Genomic DNA, 23,531 nt, shown 5'->3' with positions numbered 1-23,531 from the left:
AATGGCATATATTATTAGTAACATTTAATACAGATTAATGAACAACGACCACTTGTCTTTTAACTGAATGATTGCCTTCTGTAGTGCCACCCAGGGAATGTATATTTCTCTCTCATGAACATTAAATAAATAAAATATTTGCCTGATTATTCCAACAATGGTGTGAGATAAGAGGTTAGCAAATACAATTAAAAGTAATTTATTTAATGCAAAAAGTAGCAATGTAAAATATGTAATACTGTCTGCATAGCCACTCACACCATGCCTACAATGACATAAGAAATGTTTACACTCTCCAACAAGATATTTTAGACACAGGGAGTGGCCAACAAAAACAAGTGTAAAAAGCAAAGCATTTAACTGCAATTGTTAACGACAAAAGGTACAATAATATGTGCTACTGTCTGCCAGTATAAGGAGTGGCAGGAAACTGCCCCCAAGAACTCGACACAGATTGACTAGATATGCTATCGATTGCTTTTTCTCTGTTGTGTGGCAGACTGTTGTAGTCGATTCATAGCTATAATCCGTATCCGATTTCGGATTTCCTGGTAGCATTAGGCTTTTGGGCAAGAACCAAATACATTTATTTTAGCTAGTCTTCTCTGAAAAGAAACACTTTCGTATGATTAGGGCATTTAGAGTACAGTGTAACTCTGGTATTACGACTCAGTTGACTTATACAGGGTGTCGAAAACAAAGCGCTGATTTTATTTGTGAAGGGAATCGGTTAGTCAGCTAGCTTTAGCTTTTAGCCTGTACTGTTGGACATGTCTGCCTCGGCCGGTGCCTCTCCGTCAGCCCAGGGCACGGCCCTGGTCAGTCCAGGCACGGGGATGTCCATGTTTCGGTGGCTTGAGGTTCTGGAGAAGGAGTTTGACAAGGCGTTTGTTGACGTCGATTTACTACTTGGAGAAATCGACCCAGATCAAGCTGACATCACATACGAGGGTCGTCAAAAGATGACAAGTCTCAGCTCCTGTTTTGCTCAGCTTTGCCACAAAGCCCAGACGATTTTTCAACTTAATCACAAAGTAGAGGTGAGCGCAAACTTGTCTTGTATAAATGCTAAAAAGGATGCGCATGATCATTTGATATGTTAATGGTGTACTTATGCTGTGTAGCCCAACAAGCTAGCTCCTAGTTAGCTAAATAGCTGTCAGAATTAGAATGTCATCCATAGCTCTCTTCATGCATGACAGTGCGTCTCTGGACATCCAGATGAGTGACCGGTCGAGGGTAGATGGCCCGACATAATCCCAAACAACAATTTCCGTACATTGTCCCTTCCTAAAAGTTTGAAATTGACCACTCAGTATCAATATCTGTTGTGTAACTTGTGTTGACAATCTGCATTTCTGCTCTGGCAATTGACAGAATAAGAATTAGGTGACAGTACACACACAATATTTGACAGCCACTTCACGTTGTGAGAAGCCATCAAATCTATTGATGAGAGAAACAGAAACAAGGATCATCCTGACCCTTACTCCACCATGTATGACCTTACCATGCTCAATAGCAATTGTTTGGTCAGTGGTGTAGTTGACTCTGTCAACACCTTCCCAGCAATTCTTGAGACTACCGTAGAGCTCCTATTACTGCCTGTATGTAAATTGATACTGCATTTCAGCCTCTACCTTCAGCGCAGTATAGTGCTGAGACCAGGAATTCTGGCTTTACACAACCAGTTGGCTCCCAACAACACCTACTACAAAGTCATGGCCTAAGGGTATATGACATGGCTAAAGTAAACCAAATCTGTGGAAAATCAGCTATGATTGGATTTGTGAAATGCCTGTTTTCTGTCCACTGGTTACGGCCGTTGGTGTGTGACCAATTAGATTTATGTTAAGATCTATTTAGAGAAAGTAGGTTAGATCTGTATTTTTACATTTTTAACTAGGCCTACATGTTTTCCACCTACTTAAGGTAGCTTTGAGCTAATGACAGGTTGACACAATGGTCACATTACAGCAGGAAGGTCAGGTCATGAGCCCATGATAAAACACATCAAAGGCACCAAGGTAAGGGCATAGAAATGTCAAATACTGGAGCATGGGAAGTTCACTAATAATTGTCAGATTCCACATCAGCAGGAGCAGAAAATATTTTTGGTATTGCAGATTGTTCTGGCAATTCTCAAACTTCAATGGGAGGAAGGATGTTTGAAATGCTTTTTTCACAAACCATTGAGAATATTATGAAAGTAAGTGCCCATTTTAGGCCTATACATGCCTCCTGTGAGACCCTTTGATCGGTGAACAGTAGGCCTACATGATACAGACATCTTGGTATTAGAGGTCGACCGATTAATCGGAATGGCCTATTAATTAGGGCCGATTTCAAGTTTTCATAACAATCGGAAATCGCTACTTTTGGACACCGATTTGGCCGATTTTTAAAATGTATGTTTTTTTTTACACCTTTATTTAACTATCAATCAATCAATCAATCAAGTTTATTTTATATAGCCCTTCGTACATCAGCTAATGTCTCGAAGTGCTGTACAGAGACCTAGCCTAAAACCCCAAACAGCTAGAATGCAGGTGTAGAAGCACGGTGGCTAGGAAAAACTCCCTAGAAAGGCCAAAACCTAGGAAGAAACCTAGAGAGGAACCAGGCTATGAGGGGTGGCCAGTCCTCTTCTGGCTGTGCCGGGTGGAGATTATAACAGAACTATGCCAAGATGTTCAAAAATGTTCATAAGTGACAAGCATGGTCAAATAATAATCATGAATAATATTCAGTTGGCTTTTCATAGCCGATCATTAAGAGTTGAAAAACAACAGGTCTGGGACAGGTGGCGGTTCCATAACCGCAGGCAGAACAGCAGCAAGGCCAGGCGGACTGGGGACAGCAAGGAGCCACCACGCCCGGCAGTCCCGACGTATGGTCCCAGGGCTCAGGTCCTCCGAGAGAAAGAAAGAGAGAAGGAGAAAATTAGAGAGAGCCAAGATTTTCAAAATGTTCATGAATGACAAGCATGGTCAAATAATAATCAGGAATAAATCTGTTGGCTTTTCATAGCCGATCATTAAGAGTTGAAAACAGCAGGTCTGGGACAGGTAGGGGTTCCGTAACCGCAGGCAGAACCGTTGAAACTGGAATAGCAGCAAGGCCAGGCGGACTGGGGGCAGCAGGGAGTCGTCATGCCCGGTAGTCCCGACGTATGGTCCCAGGGCTCAGGTCCTCCGAGAGAAAGAAAGAGAGAACGAGAGAATTAGAGAAAGCATACTTAAATTCACACAGGACACTGGATAAGACAGGAGAAGTACTCCAGGTATAACCAACTGACCCTAGCCCCCCGACACAAACTACTGCAGCATAAATACTGGAGGCTGAGACAGGAGCGGTCAGGAGACACTGTGGCCCCATCCGAAGATACCCCCGGACAGGGCCAAATAGGAAGGATATAACCCCACCCACTTTGCCAAAGCACAGCCCCCGCACCACTGGAGGGATATCTTCAACCACCAACTTATAATCCTGAGACAAGGCCGAGTATAGCCAACAAAGATCTCCACCACAGCACAAACCAAGGGGGGGCGCCAACCCAGACAGGAAGATCACGTCAGTAACTCAACCCACTCAAGTGACGCACCCCTCCCAGGGACGGCATGAAAGAGCACCAGTAATCCAGTGACTCAGCCCCTGTAACAGGGTTAGAGGCAGAGAATCCCAGTGGAGAGAGGGGAACCGGCCAGGCAGAGACAGCAAGGGCGGTTCGTTGCTCCAGAGCCTTTCCGTTCACCTTCACACTCCTGGGCCAGACTACACTCAATCATATGACCTACTGAAGAGATAAGTCTTCAGTAAAGACTTAAAGGTTGAGACCGAGTCTGCGTCTCTCACATGGGTAGGCAGACTGTTCCATAAAAATGGAGATCTATAGGAGAAAGCCCTGCCTCCCGCTGTTTGCTTAGAAATTCTAGGGACAATTAGGAGGCCTGCGTCTTGTGACCGTAGCGTACGTATTGGTATGTACGGCAGGACCAACTCGGAAAGATAGGTAGGAGCAAGCCCATGTAACGCTGTAACTAGGCAAGTCAGTTAAGAACACATTCTTATTTTCAATGAAGGCCTAGGAACGGTGGGTTAACTGCCTTGTTCAAGGGCAGAACGACAGATTTTTACCTTGTCAGCTTGGGTATTCGTTTTTCCAACCTTCCTGTTACTAGTCCAACACTATAACCACCTGCCTTACATTGCACTCCACGAGGAGCCTGTATGGCAGGCTGACTACCTGTTACGCGAGGGCAGCAAGAAGCCAAGGTAAGTTGCTAGCTAGCATTAAACCTATCTTATAAAAAACAATCAATCTTAACATAATCACTAGTTAACTACACATGGTTGATATTACTATTTTATCTAGCGTGTCCTGCGTTGCATATAATCGATGCGGTGCCTGTTAATTTCTCATCGAATCACAGCCTACACCAAACCTAACCATAAACATCAATGCTTTTCTTTAAAATCAATACAAAGTATAATCAAAGTATATATTTAAACCTGCATATTTTGTTAATATTGCCTGCTAACATTAATTTTTTTATAATTAGGGAAATTGTGTCACTTCTCTTGCGTTCCGTGCAAGCAGTCAGGATATATGCAGCCGTTTGGGCCGCCTGGCTCGTTGCGAACTGTGTGAAGTCCATTTATTCCTAACAAAGACCGTAATTAATTTGCCAGAATTGTACATAATTATGACATGACATTGAAGTGTGTACAATGTAACAGCAATATTTAGACTTAGGGATGCCACCCGTTAGATAAAATATGGAACGGTTCTGTATTTCACTGAAAGAATGAACGTTTTGTTTTCTAAATGATAGTTTCCGGATTCGACCATATCAATGACCAAAGGCTAGTATTTCTGTGTTATTATGTTATAATTAAGTCTATGATTTGATATTTGATAGAGCAGTCTGACTGAGCGATGGTAGGCAGCAGCAGGCTTGTAAGCATTCATTCAAACAGCACTTTTGTGCGTTTGCCAGCAGCTCTTCGCAGTGCTTCAAGCATTGAGCTGTTTATGACTTCAAGCCTATCAACTTCCGAGATTAGGCTGGTGTAACCGATGTGAAATGGCAAGCTAGTTAGCGGGGTGCGCCCTAATAGCGTTTCAAACGTCACTCGCTCTGAGACTTGGAGTAGTTGTTCCCCTTGCTCTGCAAGGGCTGCGGCTTTTGTTGAGCGATGGGTAACGATGCTTCGAGGGTGGCTGTTGTTGATGTGTTCCTGGTTCGAGCCCAGGTAGGGGCGAGGAGAGGGACGGAAGCTATACTGTTACACTGGCAATAATAAAGTGCCTATAAGAACATCCAATAGTCAAAGGTATATGAAATACAAATGGTATAGAGAGTAATAGTCCTATAATTCCTATAATAACTACAACCTAAAACTTCTTACCTGCGAATATTGAAGACTCATGTTAAAAGGAACCACCGGCTTTCATATGTTCTCATTTTCTGAGGAAGGAACTTAAACATTAGCTTTCTTACATGGCACATATTGCACTTTTACTTTCTTCTCCAACACTTTGTTTTTGCATTATTTAAACCAAATTGAACATGCTTCATTATTTATTTGAGTCTAAATTGATTTTGATGTATTATATTAAGTTAAAATAAGTGTTAATTTAGTATTGTTGTAATTGTCATTATTACAAATAAATGTTTAAAAAATCGGCTGATTAATCGGTATCGGCCTTTTTTGGTCATCCAATAATCGGTATCGGTATCAGCGTTGAAAAACCATAATCGGCCGACCTCTACTTGGTATCATTATTCTCTAAATTTAAAAGTTTCTTGATTCTTTAATACAAATTTCATTTATTCAATATCAAAAATATGAATCTCAACTACTGCAGCAGATTCTTGGGAGGGGCCACAGACCAGAACTAGAAGGGGTCTCAGGGTAGAGGAAGAGTAAACTTACAATTTCAGATGTATTACACTTTACAAACATAAAGGCTCAAGATTAAGTTATTTAACATATAACTTCAGTAACTAAGGTCTCTCTTAAAGTATTTTAGCTCCCAGCCTGACTGCTATTGTCTCCAGTCCTTTCTCCCCTTGAATGTGAACAGCAGCAGCCTACTCAACTGTTTGGTCTGATTGGCTGAACAATCACACACATGATTGACTAATGAACCTCAGCTGGGCTCTATTAGCCTCCTAACTGGGGAGTGCTGGAAGGGCATTGTAAGAGGGTTTGCTGTTTACAGCACCACAACTACCCTTGTTGATTTTAAGACATATTATTTGGAACAATATACTCTACAAGTACATCACATTTCCAGAGTGGGCTCTCTGCTAATTCTGACGGTGTGATCAATTTTATGTGCACCACCAACACTGTGAATGGGAAAATGGATTCAAAGGGTTCTCCCACTGCTGGTGACTTTCTGAATGTGTAATCCTAAAGGAGAACTGTGATTGGTTAATGACCTGTAATGTCTATTTCTATGAAGAAGAACAAAAAATGGGTCATATCTTTTAAAAGTAGCAGAGAGCCCACTCTGGAAATGTGATGTGTTTGAAGAGTATATTGTTGCAAACACAGGGCTCTATGCTGACCTTAGTTTACAAGGAGCACGTCTGTGCCTCATTTGAAAAATGTAGGTGCACACAAAGACATTTAGGAACGCAATGAAAACTATGAGGTATTAAAGCTAGAATCCTTAATTCTTCTAGGCGCACCGGTGCTCCTAAATTAAAATTCCAGGTCGCACAGCAAAATATTTAGGCGCATATGCAAGTCACATGGTCGCACTGTAGAGCCTTGAAACAATATGTCTAAAAATAGGCAAAATAAAAAAGGGTCATTTTGAGATGTTTTAAATGTTGAATAAATGAATGTGAAAATGTCTTTCATGAATTGGACATAGGCTACTCCATATTTGAGGGAGCACTAAAAGGAATATAAGTCTAAAAAGGGCCCAAAATCTACAATTTCATCATGATAAAAAATATAAATGTAAAAAGCATGTTAAACATCCTTCCTCCGAATGAAGTTCCTATGTGAGAATTGCCAGAACAGATCTGAGATGCCCAAAATATTTTCAGCAGTCGTGGAATCGCCCAATATTAATCTAGGTTCTCACACAGAAGACCATACATAACCAACGTTCTTTAGTAATACTAGTCCCATGCGAATAGGGCTCAATAAGCGTTTTAGGTTGCCTAAAACCCTATTCGGACTGGATTAGTTTTACTGGGGAGGAAGGTTGGTACAAATATGTGCATGAGCACAAAACACCACGTCTTTGTAATTTTAGTCCTGTTCGAATCTGCCATGTCAGTCATTTTTACATGGCAGGAGAGTAACAATTCCAGCCAGAATATCCAACTGTTTTTTTTTTGGCAAACTCCAAAATCATCTGATAATACTAGTCCCATGCGAATCGACATTCCTGTGTTTTGAGAGAAATGTCTGAGTTTGACAGGTGTTGCTTGCACTTTGAGCAAGGAAACTGACTCAATAAATTGAACAGTGCTGTGCATAGCCTATATATGAAGGGCCTAGATGTATCAACTTTCACAGGGAATGCTTTTGTTTATACGTTATGTGCGAATGAGTTGAACATTGCCAAATGCATCAATAAAAAATATTGCGTCTATTTAATGCAACCAGCATACAACTGAACTAAACGTTTGGAAATGTCAAGTTCACTTCCTCATTCATAGCCTAAAACGCATATCAAGTGCATAAAATATCCTAATGATTATGAACACACTTTCTAAATTCAAATATTATGGCGACGCTATACCAAAGGTGGTTTGGTATGGTTTAGAAATTTGGGAACCAAGATCCTAACTGTTATAGGTTCTATTTTGCCATGTTTATCAGAATTGTTGCAAACACTTGTCAATAATCAACTGACTGGCTTTCTTGATGTCTATGGTATTCTCTCTGGTATGCAATCTGGTTTCCACTCAGGTCATGGATGTGTCATTGCAACCTTAAAGGTCATCAGTGACGTCACCATTGCCCTTGATTCTAAGCAATATTGTGCTGCTATTTTTATTGACTTGGCCAAAGCTTTTGATACCGTAGACCATTCCATTCTTGTGGGCAAGGTAAGGAGTATTGGTGTCTCTGAGGGGTATTTGGGCTAGTTTGCTAACTACCTCAGAGTGCAGTGTATAAAGTCAGAAAATCTGCTGTCTCAGCCACTGCTTGTCACCAAGGGAGTACCCCAAGGCTCGACCCTAGGCCCCATGCTCTTCTCAATTTACATCAACAACATAGCTCAGGGAGTAGGAAGCTCTCTCATCCATTTATTTGCTAATGATACAGTCTTATACTCAGCTGGCCCCTCCCTGGATTTTGTGTTAAATGCTCTACAACAAATGTGGTTTGGTAAGAAGAATGCCCCTCCTCCCACAGGTGTTATTTCAACCTCTGAGGGTTTAGAGCTTGAGCTAGTCACGTCATACAAGTCCTTGGGGGTATGGCTAGACAGTGCACTGTCCTCCTCTCAGCACATATCAAAGCTGCAGGTTAAAGATAAATCTAGACTTGGTTTCCTCTATCGTAATTGGTCCTCTCTCACCTCAGCTGCTAAACTAACCCTGATTCAGATTACCATCCTACCCATGCTAGATTAAGGAGACATAATTTATAGATCGGCAGGTAAGTGTGCTCTCGAGCGGCTAGGTGTTCTTTACCATTCGGCCATCAGATTTGCCACCAATGCTCCTTATAGGACACATCACTGCACTCTATACTCCTCTGTTAATATTTTATTTAACTAGGCAAGTCCGTTAAGAACAAATTCTTATTTACAACGACGGCATACAGGGGAACAGTGGTTTAGTTACCTTGTTCAGGGGCATAACGTCAGATTTTTATCTTGTCAGCTCAGGGATTCGATCCAGCATCCTTTCGGTTTCTGGACCAATGCTCTAAACACTAGGCTACCTGCCGCCCCTAGTCTGTAAACTGGTCGTCTCTGTATACCCGTCGCAAGACCCACTGGTTGATGCTTATTTTAAAAAACTCTTTTAGGTCTCACTCCCCCCTGTCTGAGATATCTACTGCAGCCCTCATCCTCCACATACAACACCCGTTCTGCCAGTCACATTCTGTTAAAGGTCCCCAAAGCACACACATCCCTGGGTCGCTCCTCTTTTCAGTTTGCTGCAGCTAGCAACTGGAACGAGCTGCAACAAACACTCAAACTGGACAGTTTTATCTCAATCTCTTCATTCAAAGACTAAATCATAGACACTCTTACTGACAGTTGTGGCTGCTTTGTTGGATGAATTGTTGTTTCTACCTTCTTGCCCTTTGTGCTGTTGTCTGAGCCCAATAATGTTTGTACCATGTTTTGTGCTGCTACCATGTTGGGTTGCTACCATGTTGTTAGTTGAAGTTGAAGTTTACATACACCTTAGCCAAATACATTTAAACTCAGTTTTCACAATTTCTCACATTTAATCCTAGTAAAAATTCCCTGTCTTAGGTCAGTTAGGATCACCACTTTATTTTAAGAATGTGAAATGTCAGAATAATAGTAGAGAGAATGATTTATTTCAGCTTTTATTTCTTTCATCACATTCACAGTGGGTCAGAAGTTTACATACACTCAATTAGTATTTGGTAGCATTGCCTTTAAATTGTTTAACTTGAGTCAAATGTTTTGGGGAGCCTTCCACAAGCTTCCCACAATAAGTTGGGTGTATTTTGGCCCATTCCTCCTGACAGAGCTGGTGTAACTGAGTCAGGTTTGTAGGCCTCCGTGCTCGCACACACTTTTTCGGTTCTGCCCACAAATATTCTAGAGGATTGAAGTCAGGGCTTGACTTTATTGTCCTTAAGCCATTTTGCCACAACTTTGGAAGTTTGCTTGGGGTCATTGTCCATTTGGAAGACCCATATGCGACCAAGCTTTGACTTCCTGACTGATGTCTTGAGATGTTGCTTCAATATATCCACATCATTTTCCATCCTCATGATGTCATCTATTTTGTGAAGTGCACCAGTCCCTCCTGCAGCAAAGCACCCCCACAACATGATGCTGCCACCCCTGTGCTTCACGGTTGGGATGGTGTTCTTCGGCTTGCAAGCTTCCCCCTTTTTCCTCTAAACATAACAATGGTCATTATGGCCAAAAAGTTATATTTTTGTTTCATCAGACCAGAGGACATTTCTCCAAAAAGCACGATCTTTGTCCCCATGTGCAGTTGGAAACCGTAGACCATCTTTTTTTATGGCAGTTTTGGAGCACTGGCTTCTTCCTTGCTGAGTGACCTTGCAGGTTATGTCGATATAGGACTTGTTTTACTGTGGATATAAATACTTTTGGACCTGTTTCCTCCAGCATCTTCACAAGGTCCTTTGCTGTTGTTCTGGGATTGATTTGCACTTTTCGCACCAAAGTACGTTTATCTCTAGGAGACGCGTCTCCTTCCTGAGCGGTATGACGGGTGCGTGGTCCCATGGTGTTTATACTTGCGTGCTATTGCTTGTACAGATGAGCGTGGTACCTTCAGGCGTTTGGAAATTGCTCCCAAGGATGAACCAGACTACAATTGTTTTTCTTTTGATTTTCCCATGATGTCAAACAGAGGCACTAAGTTTGAAGGTAGGCCTTGAAATACATCCACAGGTACACTTCCAATTGACTCAGGCTACTTGACATCATTTATCAGAAGCTTATAAAGCCATGACATAATTTTCTGGAATTTTCCAAGCTGTTTAAAGGCACAGTCAACTTATTGTATGTAAACTTCTGACCCACTGGAATTGTGATACAGTGAATTATAAGTTAAATAATCTGTCTGTAAACAATTGTTGGAAAAATGACTTGTGTCATGCACAAAGTAGATGTCCTAACCGACTTGCTAAAACTATAGTTTGGTAACAAGAAATTTGCGGAGTGGTTGAAAAACAAGTTTTAATGACTCCAACCTAAGTGCATGCAATCTTCCGACTTCAACTGTATGTTATGTTGCTACCATGCTGTGTTATATGTTGCTGCCTTGCTATGTTGACATCTTAGGTTTCTCTTTATGTAGTGTTGTGTTGTTCTCTTGTTGTGAAGTCTGTTTTGTCCTATATTTATATAGTATTTATTTATTTTTATCCCAGGCCCCTGTCCCCGCAGGATGCCTTTTGGTAGGCCGTCATTGTAAATAAGAATTTGTTCTTAACCGTTTCTTAACTGACTTGCGTAGTTAAATAAAGGTTAAATAAAAAAAACTATAGGTTTTTGTTGTAACTGTCAATTTGTTGCATAAAAAAAACGAATCCTGTCAACACATTACCACGTTCTCTACTAATACTATTCCTGTGCGAATAGGGTTTTATATCACGTGTCAAACTCATTCCACGGAGGGCTGTGTCACTGAGTTTTCTTGCCTCCTTTGTACTTGATAGATAAATTAAGGTCACCTGCAGGCTGCAGTCCAAACACTTAAAAGACACACCCTCGTCCACTTACCCTCGCCTTATGCCCTTGGGGGAATCCCGGTCACCATCATGGAGGGTGGTGCAAATGATTAGCCAAGCAAGGGAAGTTTGCAACGTAAGCCCCTCAGCCCTCGTTTTTAGTCGAGTTTGCGAGTGTACAATTATGTTCACTCCGGGGCCTAAAACACCCCATAATTCAATTCGTGACGATTGTACATCAGCTAAGAAAAGTCCGGCAAAACTTTAAATCTCAATATGAATATGGAGTCAAAATACAAGTGTAAGTAAAAACTAATATAAAGAAGTTAGAAATTGTGCTACTAATGCACAAACACGTCTCGTAAAAGTAAGATGTTTTTGTTTGATTAGCTTTTGGAAATTGTAGAAATATTTTTTATCCTTCAGAAGTAGCTAGGCAGGCTAACGGTAGTTAGCAAATTAATTTGCTTGCTATCATACAGTAGGCATATTAATAATGATATAGTTAATATAGGTGGACATGCAATCATAATTGACTGTAGCGCATATTAAGCACCCACAAGCTACCAGTGGCTGAACACACAATCATCGCGGGATGAACAAGTGACGAATTTCCGAACAAGGGCAGTCCATTTTAAAAACCATTCCTTCCTCCCTCGCCCTGCAAGTGTATACTCGTCAGACGTCATGAAACGTCATCAGAAGTGTCCACTTAATTTGAGGGCTGAGGGGATAGGGTGTGTCTTTTACGTGTTTGGACCGCAGCCTAAGTAGTAAGAAACTCCCCTCACCTGGTTGTCTTGATCTTTAATTGAAATTAAAAACCAAAGCCAGCAAGACTCTAGGCCCTCAAGGGATTGAGTTTGACACCCATGCCTTCTACTCATTGGGACCTTACTTAAAAAATAAGGCCAGAGGGGTGTGGTATATGGCCAATATACCATGGCTAAGGGCTGTTCTCAAGCATGGCGCAAAGTGGAGTGTCTGGACGCAGCCCTTAGCCGTGATATATTGGCCATATACCACAAACCCCTGAGGTGCCTTATTGCTATTATAAACTGGTTACCAACGTAATTAGAGCACTAAAAACAAATGTTTTGTCATACCTGTGGTATACGGTCTGATATACCACAATTGTCAGCCAGTCAGCATTCAGGGCTCGAACTACCCAGTTTATAACAGTATATAAACTAGTGTTGGCTTTAATGACCTAGTGTAGTTGCACCTTAACCCATTTTATTTGGTCTATTGGCATGTTATTCTTAGCAATGCTGCTGTGCTGTCAGTATCTAGTAAACACTCATGAAAGTAAAGTAGAAGGTTTTCTAGACCTTGAAGGCTCAGATTGGTGAGTCAAGCCCATTTTTCCTGCCCAGCCATTGGAACTCATTGCGGGCATCCATTTCTAGATTCAGAATTTTGGCCAACTCAGAATTCCAGATGAATACAAGTGTAAATTGGTTAGATTTACATTTGGATCTATATTTGCTGAAGACCATAAGACTGAAGAGGAAGAATGTCTTCAGGTCCAGGGCCTCTCTGGTACCCAGATGTTCAGTGACTTAGTGTTTCTACAGGTAAGGACATTTGGTGTCTTGGCTGGTGCCTGTTTCAGACCCCGTGAGGATGGGGTCCGCTGGTGTAATCTACTTTACCCCCTCCGTTAAACATCTATTAAAACTATTCTTTATTTTCTCCATAGTCCTACTGAGACTTCAATGGGGGCTTTATCTACTTATGTGAGATGAATCAGTTTTGCATGTGTGTGAATCACTTAAAAAGCTTAACTGTGGAAGATGTAAGTCTGCCGGCGAATTGCTTCAGGGAATTGCTTTCTGTCATTATGTTGCCAACACTTGAGACACAGTTTAGCTTTTTGCTCTTGTCGAGGGAGCAAGGTTTTTTTTATGCAAACAAAATAGATTGTAGAATAATGACCAAACATAAAGTGATGGCTCCGCTATTAAGAATTCCTCCGTCTCGGCTCCGGACTGTTACTCTGGCATATTTTATCAGGAAGAGGACAGGTCAGCCGGACCCGAGTCTTAGCCGTTCTGATTAGATTAGAGAGCACGGATATAGACACAAAAAAACTGAACAAACTAGAATGCTATTTGGCCCAAAACCGAAAGTACACAGTGGCACAATACCTGACCACTGTGACTGACCCTAAATGAAGGAAATCTCTGACTATGCACAGACTCCGTGAGCATAGCCTTGCTATTGAGGAAGGCAGCCAAAGCAGACCTGGCTCTCAAGAGAAGACAGGCTTATGTGCACACTGCCCACAAAATGAGGTGGAAACTGAGCTACACTTCCTAACCTCCTGCCAAATGTATGACCACATTAGAGACACATATTTCCCTCGGATTACACAGACCCACAAAGAATTCGAAAACAAATGCAATTTTGATGAACTCCCACATCTATTGGATGAAATACCACCATGTGCAATCACAGCAGCAAGATTTGTGACCTGTTACCACAAGAAAAGAGCAACCAGTGAAGAACAAACACCATTGTAAATACTATCTTTATTTATTTGGTTGGGGCTCCCAAGTGGCGCAGCGGTCTAAGGCACTGCATCTCCGTGCTAGAGACGTCATGACAGACACCCTGGTTCGAATACAGACTGTATCACAACCTGCCATGATTGGGAGTCCCATAGGGCGGCGCAGAATTGACCCAGCATCGTCCGGGTTTGCCTAGTTAAATAAATAAATAAAAATTCCATGCCAAAAAAGCCCCTTAAATTGAAACTTAAATTGAATATAGAGATCACTCTCAGTGACTCAGCCTCCAGCAAAGAGATGCCCACGTTCCACACTGTGTCACAATCAGGATGTCCTGCCCTTTTTGGTGTGTGTGTGTGTCACTGTTTCCCCCTACCTATCTTCCATTTGAGAAGCTATAGAATATTCGTACTATAGAGTATTCTATTTGATTTAGACTGGGTCTCTATAATGAAGGCCTGACTATAACAGTGATAGATGAGTCTCTGTCCGAGGATGATGATAAATCATTTAGGAGACAGAGGCTGTTTAGTATTCAGTCAGATTCACATAAGCACACTCTTCTTTCATCATCATAGGTGGAGTGAATCCTAAAATATGAACCTCATTCATATCATAGATTAATTCATTCCCACAGCTGTGACGGGCAGGTGGCCCCAGTTCAATGGCATAAATAAATAAGTGATTTGTCTCTGAACCTAAATCTGCTTCTCATGTTGCCAAGCTCAGTAGGCTCCAGAGACTAGCACAAATGTGATTTTTTTTTTCAGGGTTTTGTTCGCATACAATAGACAACCCTGAGCGCAGGATTTGTAGGCCTATTCATTTCGGCAAAATTCATTCAGGCTTGAATAAATAGTAGCCTGCTTTCTAAGAAAAAACTTGTTGAAAAATCTGGAAGAGAACAGAGAGAATGTAAAACAGACCAATCCAAAATCTAATTTGATCTGTGCTGGGATAATGGCATGGGCATGGCACACTGATTGCACTATATATAAATGATGAGGGTTCCTAAGAATCTTGGAAGTCAGAAGAAGCGTACACTTATGTAACTCTCTCCCTCCTCCAGGCTCAGCTGGTGGACCTGCGTTCGGAGCTGACTGACGTGCAGGCGGAGAACGTGGTGGTGGAGAGGGAGGTCCACGACCAGCTCCTCCACCTTCATGCCATGCAGCTGCAGCTTCATGCCAAGGCTGGACAGACTGTGGACTCTGACTCCATCAAAGACAGGATGGTAGGGCACCACACACACACGACTGCTAATATATTTTTGGGGTATACCTGCCGAGTTTCCAGTGGGTCTGTAGTGGTAAATGGTGGTATTCTTCCCCACTGCTTGGCTGTGATTTTAACTCTGCCTTTCTAACCTTTGACCCCTTTCTTTTCTTCTCACCTTAAGCCTGTTCCCTCAGTGGAGGAGATGGTAAGTGTGTGCATGTCGTCTGTGTGTCTGGTTTTGTGGTTAGTGATAGCTGTGCGTCTGTGTCTTGCATGTGTCTGTGCCTTGGTCTGTGTACTCATCCTAACCTCAAGTTTGGTCTTTTCCTGCTCTTGCTGACAACAGTTGCTCATTAATAAGTCCAACAGGCCCTCTATGGGGCTTGTGCTAGCAATGACTGACAGTGATATCAGATATGGAATTACTGTAGCATTGTTGTTTGTTATTGCCTATTCATGTATATTCGTGTTGCCCGATTTGATAGGAAAATGCATGTTTTGATACTTGGAAAGAGTTTTGTCTCAATAGTCAACAAAGCGCAAAGGGAAATAGGTACCACATAAATTACTACAAGACAAAAAAGCTCATTCAATCAAGCCAGATGGTCTTACAAAAGCAAAGCTTACTTTCATATAATTTAAAAAGTTTGAAAAAGTAGTAGAATGGGATAATGTCTTGGTGTGAGGTGAAAAGCATTCAATAGTTTATTTTGTAAGTTTGCAGTACGAATCACATTATTGTGGGAGCACCTCCGCTAAGAGTATGAATTAGGCTGTTTGAGAAGTTTTGAATCCTAAGCAACCTGCTTACACATAGTTTGAAGTACAATACCAACAGTAGTAGGTCAAAGCTGTGTGCTCTAAAACCTTGGTAGAGCATGGGTGAAGTAGGCATTGTGGTGCTCATGAATTTCCTTTTTTGGCTTCAGACGAATGCCTACTTCGCAATTAAAACAGTTTTTGTGCTTAATTGATATGTGATTGTGGTCATGTTTTCATCATAACAAATCAGAAAATGTAAGCAAATTTTCTCCAAAAGGAAATTACCAATTGTTCTGGTTGGCAATTTAATGCAAAGTTCTGAATGAACCAACTGGCTGTACCTGTGTTCTAAAGATTAAGTTCACATCTTTGACCCTTTGTTCAATCTCTAACTTAACCGCTATGGACAACTTGTTCATCATGGTCACCATAAGGATTAGTGCTTTGAACGTATAATAGCCAAATCCACAGTTACATATCTTGTGTGTCTTGTCCTCAAGTAGATATTTAATTTAACTTTCATCTATACTGTATCCATGTTCGTCTTTGACATGGTATTTGTGGATGTAGCACAGCACTCGCTCTCTCTGTAGTTTAACTCAACTATTTATCTTCGCATGCGTGTGTGCGCGTGCGTATGTGCGCGTGCCTGTGTGTGTGTGTGTGTGTGTGCGCGCGCCCGCGCCCTCCCGCCTGCCTGTGTGTAACAGGAGAGGGAGCTGCAGGCCAACAAGAAGGAGAAGGTGAAGGAGGTGAAGCTGGAGGCAGAGGTCAAGCTGCATAAGAAGGAGAATGAGGCCCTCCGTAGGCACGTCGCTGTACTGCAGGCGGAGGTCTATGGGGCCAGATTGGCAGCCAAGTACCTGGACAAGGAGCTGGCTGGAAGGTAACCCTAACCCTAGCTTAGACTGAAATAACCAATAATGCTGACTGTGGTAACTAGTTGTCTTTGGATCCATCATCTCCAGAGTACAGCAGATCCAGCTGCTGGGTCGGGACATGAAGGGGCCCGCTCACGACAAGCTGTGGAACCAGCTGGAGGCTGAGATCCACCTCCACCGCCACAAAACAGTCATCCGGGCCTGTAGGGGGCGCAACGACCCCAAGAAACCCCTAGCGTCTCCAGTGGGGCATGTGAGTAGACATCAGAGTAGAGGGGTTTGATTCTCATTGTAGTGAAAAATATTTGTTTCCTCTTTGTGTATCGCTAATTGTTTGCTTGTTTTATCTCTCCCTCAGGAAACAGACATACTGAAGAAGACTCAAGGAGTTGGTCCTATTCGTAAAGTAGTGCTGGCCAAAGAAGATCACGAGGGACTTGGAATTTCAATCACGGTAAACTCCACCACCAATTTTTGCCCAAACCAGAAAATGTTAAATGCTATGTCTCAACCCATAGTGTGATGCTCATCTGTAATGGTCCATGCCCTAATATTTATGTGCATGTCTGTGTGTTATTTCTGGATGGACAGGGTGGTAAGGAACACGGGGTACCCATCCTGATCTCAGAGATCCATCCTACCCAGCCTGCAGAGCGCTGTGGGGGGCTCCATGTGGGCGATGCCATCCTGGCTGTCAACAGCATCAACCTGAGGGACGCCAAACACAAGGAGGCTGTCACCATCCTCTCACAACAGGTCAGACTCAGCCCCAGGAAGAGAGAAGGGTTGCATCTTGAATTTATGACTGTATGTATTATGACGTGACAAGCTACAGTGGAAGAGTTGACTACAGCATATACAGCTTGGGACCAGGCTAAGTAAAACCATAGTAAAAAGCGAATACATTCCTTTTGTGATCCACATTTCAAAAGCCTTTTGTCACCCTCTCTGTGACGCCCAGTTAGTGTTTAGCCTGGGGGTTCCAACTTTTACTGAGTCAGTCATGTCTATCCTTAACTTTAGTCAGCCCACACTCTCTAGAGTAATTGAATGAAGGTTCATGCTGGGGTTGGTTCAATTAGCCTGTGGGACTGCTGCTGTGGTTAGGGGAAAAACAGTTAATCATGCCTCGGCAAACAAACAAACCAACTAAGCTTTTGGGTAACCTATTGTTAAGTTTTCTCTCACACTGCCGTGTCTGTCTGTCTGTGTCTGTCTGTGTCTGTCTGTGTGTCTGTCTGTGTGTCTGTCTGTGTGTCTGTCTGTGTGCGTGTCTGTGTGCGTGTGTCTGTGTGCGTGTGTCCGTGTGTCCGTGTGCGCGCGTGTCCGTTTGTGTGCGCGCGTCTGTTTGTGCGCGCGTCTGTTTGTGCGCGCGTCCGTTTGTGCGTGTGTCCGTTTGTGCGCGTGTCCGTTTGTGCGCGTGTCCGTTTGTGCGCGTGTCCGTTTGTGCGCGTGTCCGTTTGTGCGCGTGTCCGTTTGTGCGCGTGTCCGTTTGTGCGCGTGTCCGTTTGTGCGCGTGTCCGTTTGTGCGCGTGTCCGTTTGTGCGCGTGTCCGTTTGTGTGTGCGTGTCTGTTTGTGTGTGCGTGTGCGTGTCTGTTTGTGTGTGCGTGTCTGTTTGTGTGTGCGTGTCTGCGTGTGCGTGTCTGTTTGTGCGCTTGTCTGTTTGTGTGTGTGTGTGTGCGTGTGTCTGCCTCTGTGTTTCCCAGAGGGGAGAGATAGAGTTTGAGGTGGTGTACGTGGCCCCGGAGGTGGACTCTGACGACGAGAACGTGGAGTATGAGGATGACAGCGGCCATCGCTACCGCCTCTACCTGGATGAGCTGGAGGAGGGGTCAGCCGCCAGCAGGAACAACGGCACAGCAGACTCAGCATCACTACAAGGCAAGTTATCTCTGCTGTACCTCAGTCCTGGGCTTTCATTGATCATAAAAAACGCACACGTAGTTGTCACAGTAGTAGGGCTTTATTTTCATGTACGTGCATTTTAAAGGGTCTTTACTTCACATTCACTTGCATTATACAAATGGGAGTCTGTGTTAATTGTCATACTCATACTGACCTTGTGCCGTACCCGGATATTTGGTAGTACCGGCACTGAGCACATGGGGTGCCATTTTGAAACCACACTGAGCCTCTGAGTACGGAACAAAAATATAAATGCAACAATTTCAACGATTTTTACGGCGTTACAGTTCATATAAGGAAATCAGTCAATTTAAATAAATTAGGACCTAATCTATGGATTTCACATGACTGGGCAGGGGCACAGCCATGGGTGGGCCTGGGAGGGCATAGGCCCCCCCACTGGGGAGCCAGGCCCAGCCAATTAGTTTTTCCCCACAAAAGGGCTTTATTACAGACAGAAATACTCCTCAGTTTCATCAGCTGCCTGGGTGGCTGGTCTCAGACGATCCCGCAGGTGAAGAAGCCGGATGTGGAGGTCCTGGGCTGGAGTGGTTGCACGTGGTCTGCAGTTGAGAGGCCGGTTGGATGTACTGCCAAGTTCTCTAAAACAACGTTGGCGGCGGCTTATGGTAGAGAATTTAATGTTCATTTATCTGGCAACAGCTCTGGTGGACATTCCTGCAGTCAGCATGCCAATTGCACGCTCCCTCAAAACTTGAGACATCTGTATTGTGTTGTGTGACCAAACTGCACATTTTAGTGGCCTTTTATTGTCCCCAGCACAAGTTGCACCTGTGTAATGATCATGCTGTTTAATCAGCTTCTTGATATGCCACACCTGTCATGTGGATGGATTATGTTGGCAAAGGAGAAATGCTTACTGACAGGGATGTAAACAAATTTGTGCACAAAATTGGAGAGAAATAAGCTTTTTGTGTTTAAGGAACATTTCTGGAAGAAAAAAAAATTCAGCTCATGAAACATGTATATTTTTGTTCAATATACATGTAACATCCCATAAAGAATGCTAACTAAATGCTAACAAGCGCATTGCAAACGTTTTATACAGTCTCTGACCTAAAGTATTTGCAGGACAGATATCGCAAGCTCATAAAGTTATACAAGTAACTCAAAAATGTTACTCACAGTTGGCTGCACATGCAAAACAAATATTAGACATTAATGCTCTTGATCCAGGAAGGGATTCTCTGCTGTTACCAAGCGATACTTGATTTTGGAAGACGCTAACCACTTAGCACAACTGAGGAGCATTTTAGACAGTTAACTTAATACACTGCTCAAAAAAATAAAGGGAACACTTAAACAACACAATGTAACTCCAAGTCAATCACACTTCTGTGAAATCAAACTGCCCACTTAGGAAGCAACACTGATTGACAATAAATTTCACATGCTGTTGTGCAAATGGAATAGACAAAAGGTGGAAATTATAGGCAATTAGCAAGACACCCCCCAAAACAGGAGTGATTCTGCAGGTGGTGACCACAGACCACTTCTCAGTTCCTATGCTTCCTGGCTGATGTTTTGGTCACTTTTGAATGCTGGCGGTGCTCTCAATCTAGTGGTAGCATGAGACGGAGTCTACAACCCACACAAGTGGCTCAGGTAGTGCAGTTCATCCAGGATGACACATCAATGCGAACTGTGGCAAAAAGGTTTGCTGTGTCTGTCAACGTAGTGTCCAGAGCATGCAGGCGCTACCAGGAGACAGGCCAGTACATCAGGAGACGTGGAGGAGGCCGTAGGAGGGCAACAACCCAGCAACAGGACCGGTACCTCCGCCTTAGTGCAAGGAGGTGCACTGCCAGAGCCCTGTAAAATGACCTCCAGCAGGCCACAAATGTGCATGTGTCTGCTCAAACGGTCAGAAACAGACTCCATGAGGGTGGTATGAGGGCCCGACGTCCACAGGTGGGGGTTGTGCTTACAGCCCAACACCGTGCAGGACGTTTGGCATTTGCCACAGAACACCAAGATTGGCAAATTCGCCACTGGCGCCCTGTGCTCTTCACAGATGAAAGCAGGTTCACACTGAGCACATGAGCACGTGACAGACGTGACAGAGTCTAGAGACGCCGTGGAGAACGTTCTGCTGCCTGCAACATCCTCCAGCATGACCGGTTTGGCGATGGGTCAGTCATGGTGTGGGGTGGCATTTCTTTGTGGGGCCGCACAGTCCTCCATGTGCTTGCCAGAGGTAGCCTGACTGCCATTAGGTACCGAGATGAGATCCTCAGACCCCTTGTGAGACCATATGCTGACACATGCACATTTGTGGCCTGCTGGAGGTCATTTTGCAGGGCTCTGGCAGTGCACCTCCTTGCACTAAGGCGGAGGTAGCGGTCCTGCTGCTGGGTTGTTGCCCTCCTACGGCCTCCTCCACGTCTCCTGATGTACTGGCCTGTCTCCTGGTAGCGCATGCATGCTCTGGACACTACGCTGGCAGACACAGCAAACCTTTTTGCCACAGTTCGCATTGATGTGCCATCCTGGATGAACTGCACTACCTGAGCCACTTGTGTGGGTTGTAGACTCCGTCTCATGCTACCACTAGATTGAGAGCACCGCCAGCATTCAAAAGTGACCAAAACATCAGCCAGGAAGCATAGGAACTGAGAAGTGGTCTGTGGTCACGACCTGCAGAATCACTCCTGTTTTGGGGGGTGTCTTGCTAATTGCCTATAATTTCCACCTTTTGTCTATTCCATTTGCACAACAGCATGTGAAATTTATTGTCAATCAGTGTTGCTTCCTAAGTGGACAGTTTGATTTCACAGAAGTGTGATTGACTTGGAGTTACATTGTGTTGTTTAAGTGTTCCCTTTATTTTTTTGAGCAGTGTAGTTATAAGATAACTAGCTGGCAAACATTTAGTTGTGAATTCCATACTGTAACTAGATCACCTGGCGTGTGCTGTACAACAGTGAGAGACTCACAAGGCTCCGGTGTCTCTTCGTTGAGTGCTTGTAAACAAACACAACATGACTAGGGAACACAGGTAAGCTTCAGAATGAAAAATAATGTGACAGGTGAAATGAACGCAACCTTTTTTATCACCTAACATATTGCACAAGTTGACTACAGGTATTTACTTAAAAAGCAGAAAAAATATTCAATGTATAAAAAAAATTCAAAGAAATTTCAACGGTATTGACGGTATTAAAAAAACATAAAATCTATATTTTTTTGTCACGTAGGCCGAATACAACCGAATATACCTTGTAGTGAAATGCTTACTTACAAGGCCTTATTAACACTTATTTTTCTTAACTGCATTGTTGGTTAAGTATTTACAAAAATAAACTGAAGTTAAAAAAAAATGTAATTACAAATATAGAAGGAAAATTAGAAAAATAATTAGAGCAACAGTAAAATAACAGTAGTGAGGCTATATACAGGGGGTACCGGTACAGGGTCAATATGCGGGGGCACAGGTTAGTTGAGAGAGAGGTAATATGTACATTGACTATGCATGGACAATAAACAGAGTAGCAGCAGTGTAAAATCGATGGTGGGGGGGAGATGATGCAAATAGTCCTGGTAGCCATTTGATTAGCTGTTCAGGAGTCTTATGGCTTGGGGGTAGTAGAAGTTGTTAAGAAGCCTCCTGTGGCTATTTCCAAATACCCTGATATACGGTATACCGCCCAAGCCTAGTAAATGGACTTTAGACTGCCACAATACCATATGAGCATATGTGAATGAACAGAAAATATGGCATATCAGCTGGTACAAGAGTGATAGATGTTACATTAAGGAGAGAGTGTGTATTCATGTTTGTCTCTATGTGCTTGCAGCAGCCCTGGAAAAGATGTCCGTGGGTGACGGCCCAAAGAACGGAGACACAGGGATCTTCAGTGAGACGCCATCGGAGGAGACCCCGTCTAAGACCGCTGAGTCCAGAAAGAGCACCTCCTAGAGGGGCAGGGAGGATCTGGAGGAATGGGGGAGGGGTGATAGGGGGGGGGGGGGGGGGGGGGGGGTGCAGAGGAGGAGGGAGAAGAGCTGAAAGACTGGACTGCACATGTATTTTTGTACTATACTGTATGAGATTTGAGAGACTGGACTGCATCAGAGTCCAATGGAGGATGTATGAGGGGAGAAATGGGGATAAAGTCGGCTCATCATTAAGTCGCCATGGAAACGCACTCAAAGCTCTGTTAAATTTATGTTACTATCTTTGCAAAGGTGAGGAGCCAATGAGAGAAGACCACAGATTGAGGAGAAGATGTAGGTCTAGATGATTGAATGGATGGACTGAGTGGTATTTTTCTGCGTGTATAGTTACTGATCCTATTTGCCCCCACTTTAAGACTACACTTCCTTACTGTGAGACTGCCCTGCTGGTAATGAATACTGTTTTACTAGGCTGAGGAAATCTTCTCTCTTCATAAATGTTGGCTTTTATTTATCTCTTACACATGTAGCTTGTGTAGAGGGGTTTCCCTCAACTGTAATGTTCATCTTCTACCACTGATTATGATCTCAATGTTTATTCCCATGTCAAACCTGCACCGCTGTAAGATCCACCTACCAGTAGGCTTAGCCCTCAAGTGTTCAGAATATAGAACAGCCACATTCACCTATTGGATGTCGAAACAGAATGTACAGTCAGGGAAAGACTTGTCAGAATTCAAAGGATTTCAACTATTAGGGTGTGCCCTCTGTATTTGAACAATGGTATCACAGAATGTTACCATAGTCCTCATTACACAACATTTTAATTTAAAGATGGGGCACTCTGAGCAATGCATCTTGTGTGCTACCTCGTTGTCTTCATACTGTTCAAAGTCCTTGCCGTTTACTGAGGCACACACACTGGCTAATGTT

General features: G+C 43.2%; 1 protein-coding gene across 2 annotated transcripts; it reads left to right on the top strand.

The window, feature by feature from the left end:
• Positions 1 to 485: 485 nt before the first annotated feature.
• Positions 486 to 22,651, top strand: LOC129817493 (Golgi-associated PDZ and coiled-coil motif-containing protein-like). Of its 2 annotated transcripts, none has more exons than XM_055872795.1 (9): positions 486 to 1,040; positions 14,983 to 15,147; positions 15,313 to 15,336; positions 16,604 to 16,779; positions 16,862 to 17,027; positions 17,133 to 17,228; positions 17,366 to 17,530; positions 18,482 to 18,656; positions 22,502 to 22,651. In XM_055872795.1, exons 1-9 carry the CDS (start codon positions 771 to 773, stop codon positions 22,618 to 22,620), a joined length of 1,356 nt encoding a protein of 451 aa, XP_055728770.1. In that variant the 5' UTR covers positions 486 to 770; the 3' UTR covers positions 22,621 to 22,651. The 2 variants fall into 2 exon arrangements, with proteins under 2 accessions (XP_055728770.1, XP_055728769.1); XM_055872794.1 differs by having other exon boundaries at positions 22,499 to 22,651.
• The last annotated feature ends 880 nt before the right edge of the window (positions 22,652 to 23,531 follow it).

The sequence above is a fragment of the Salvelinus fontinalis genome, chromosome 20, assembly GCF_029448725.1.
Source record: "Salvelinus fontinalis isolate EN_2023a chromosome 20, ASM2944872v1, whole genome shotgun sequence".
Lineage (NCBI taxonomy): Eukaryota > Metazoa > Chordata > Actinopteri > Salmoniformes > Salmonidae > Salvelinus > Salvelinus fontinalis.
The sequence above is the reverse complement of the archived record's forward strand: the minus strand, read 5'-3'. Positions and strand labels throughout refer to the sequence as shown.

Coding starts and splice junctions, on each gene's coding strand:
- LOC129817493 (XM_055872794.1), top strand. CDS start 771: ATGTCTGCCTCGGCCGGTGCCTCTCCGTCAGCCCAGGGCACGGCCCTG. Junction 15,337..16,603: donor TTCCCTCAGTGGAGGAGATG/GTAAGTGTGTGC, acceptor TGTGTGTAACAG/GAGAGGGAGCTGCAGGCCAA. Junction 17,028..17,132: donor TAGCGTCTCCAGTGGGGCAT/GTGAGTAGACAT, acceptor TCTCTCCCTCAG/GAAACAGACATACTGAAGAA.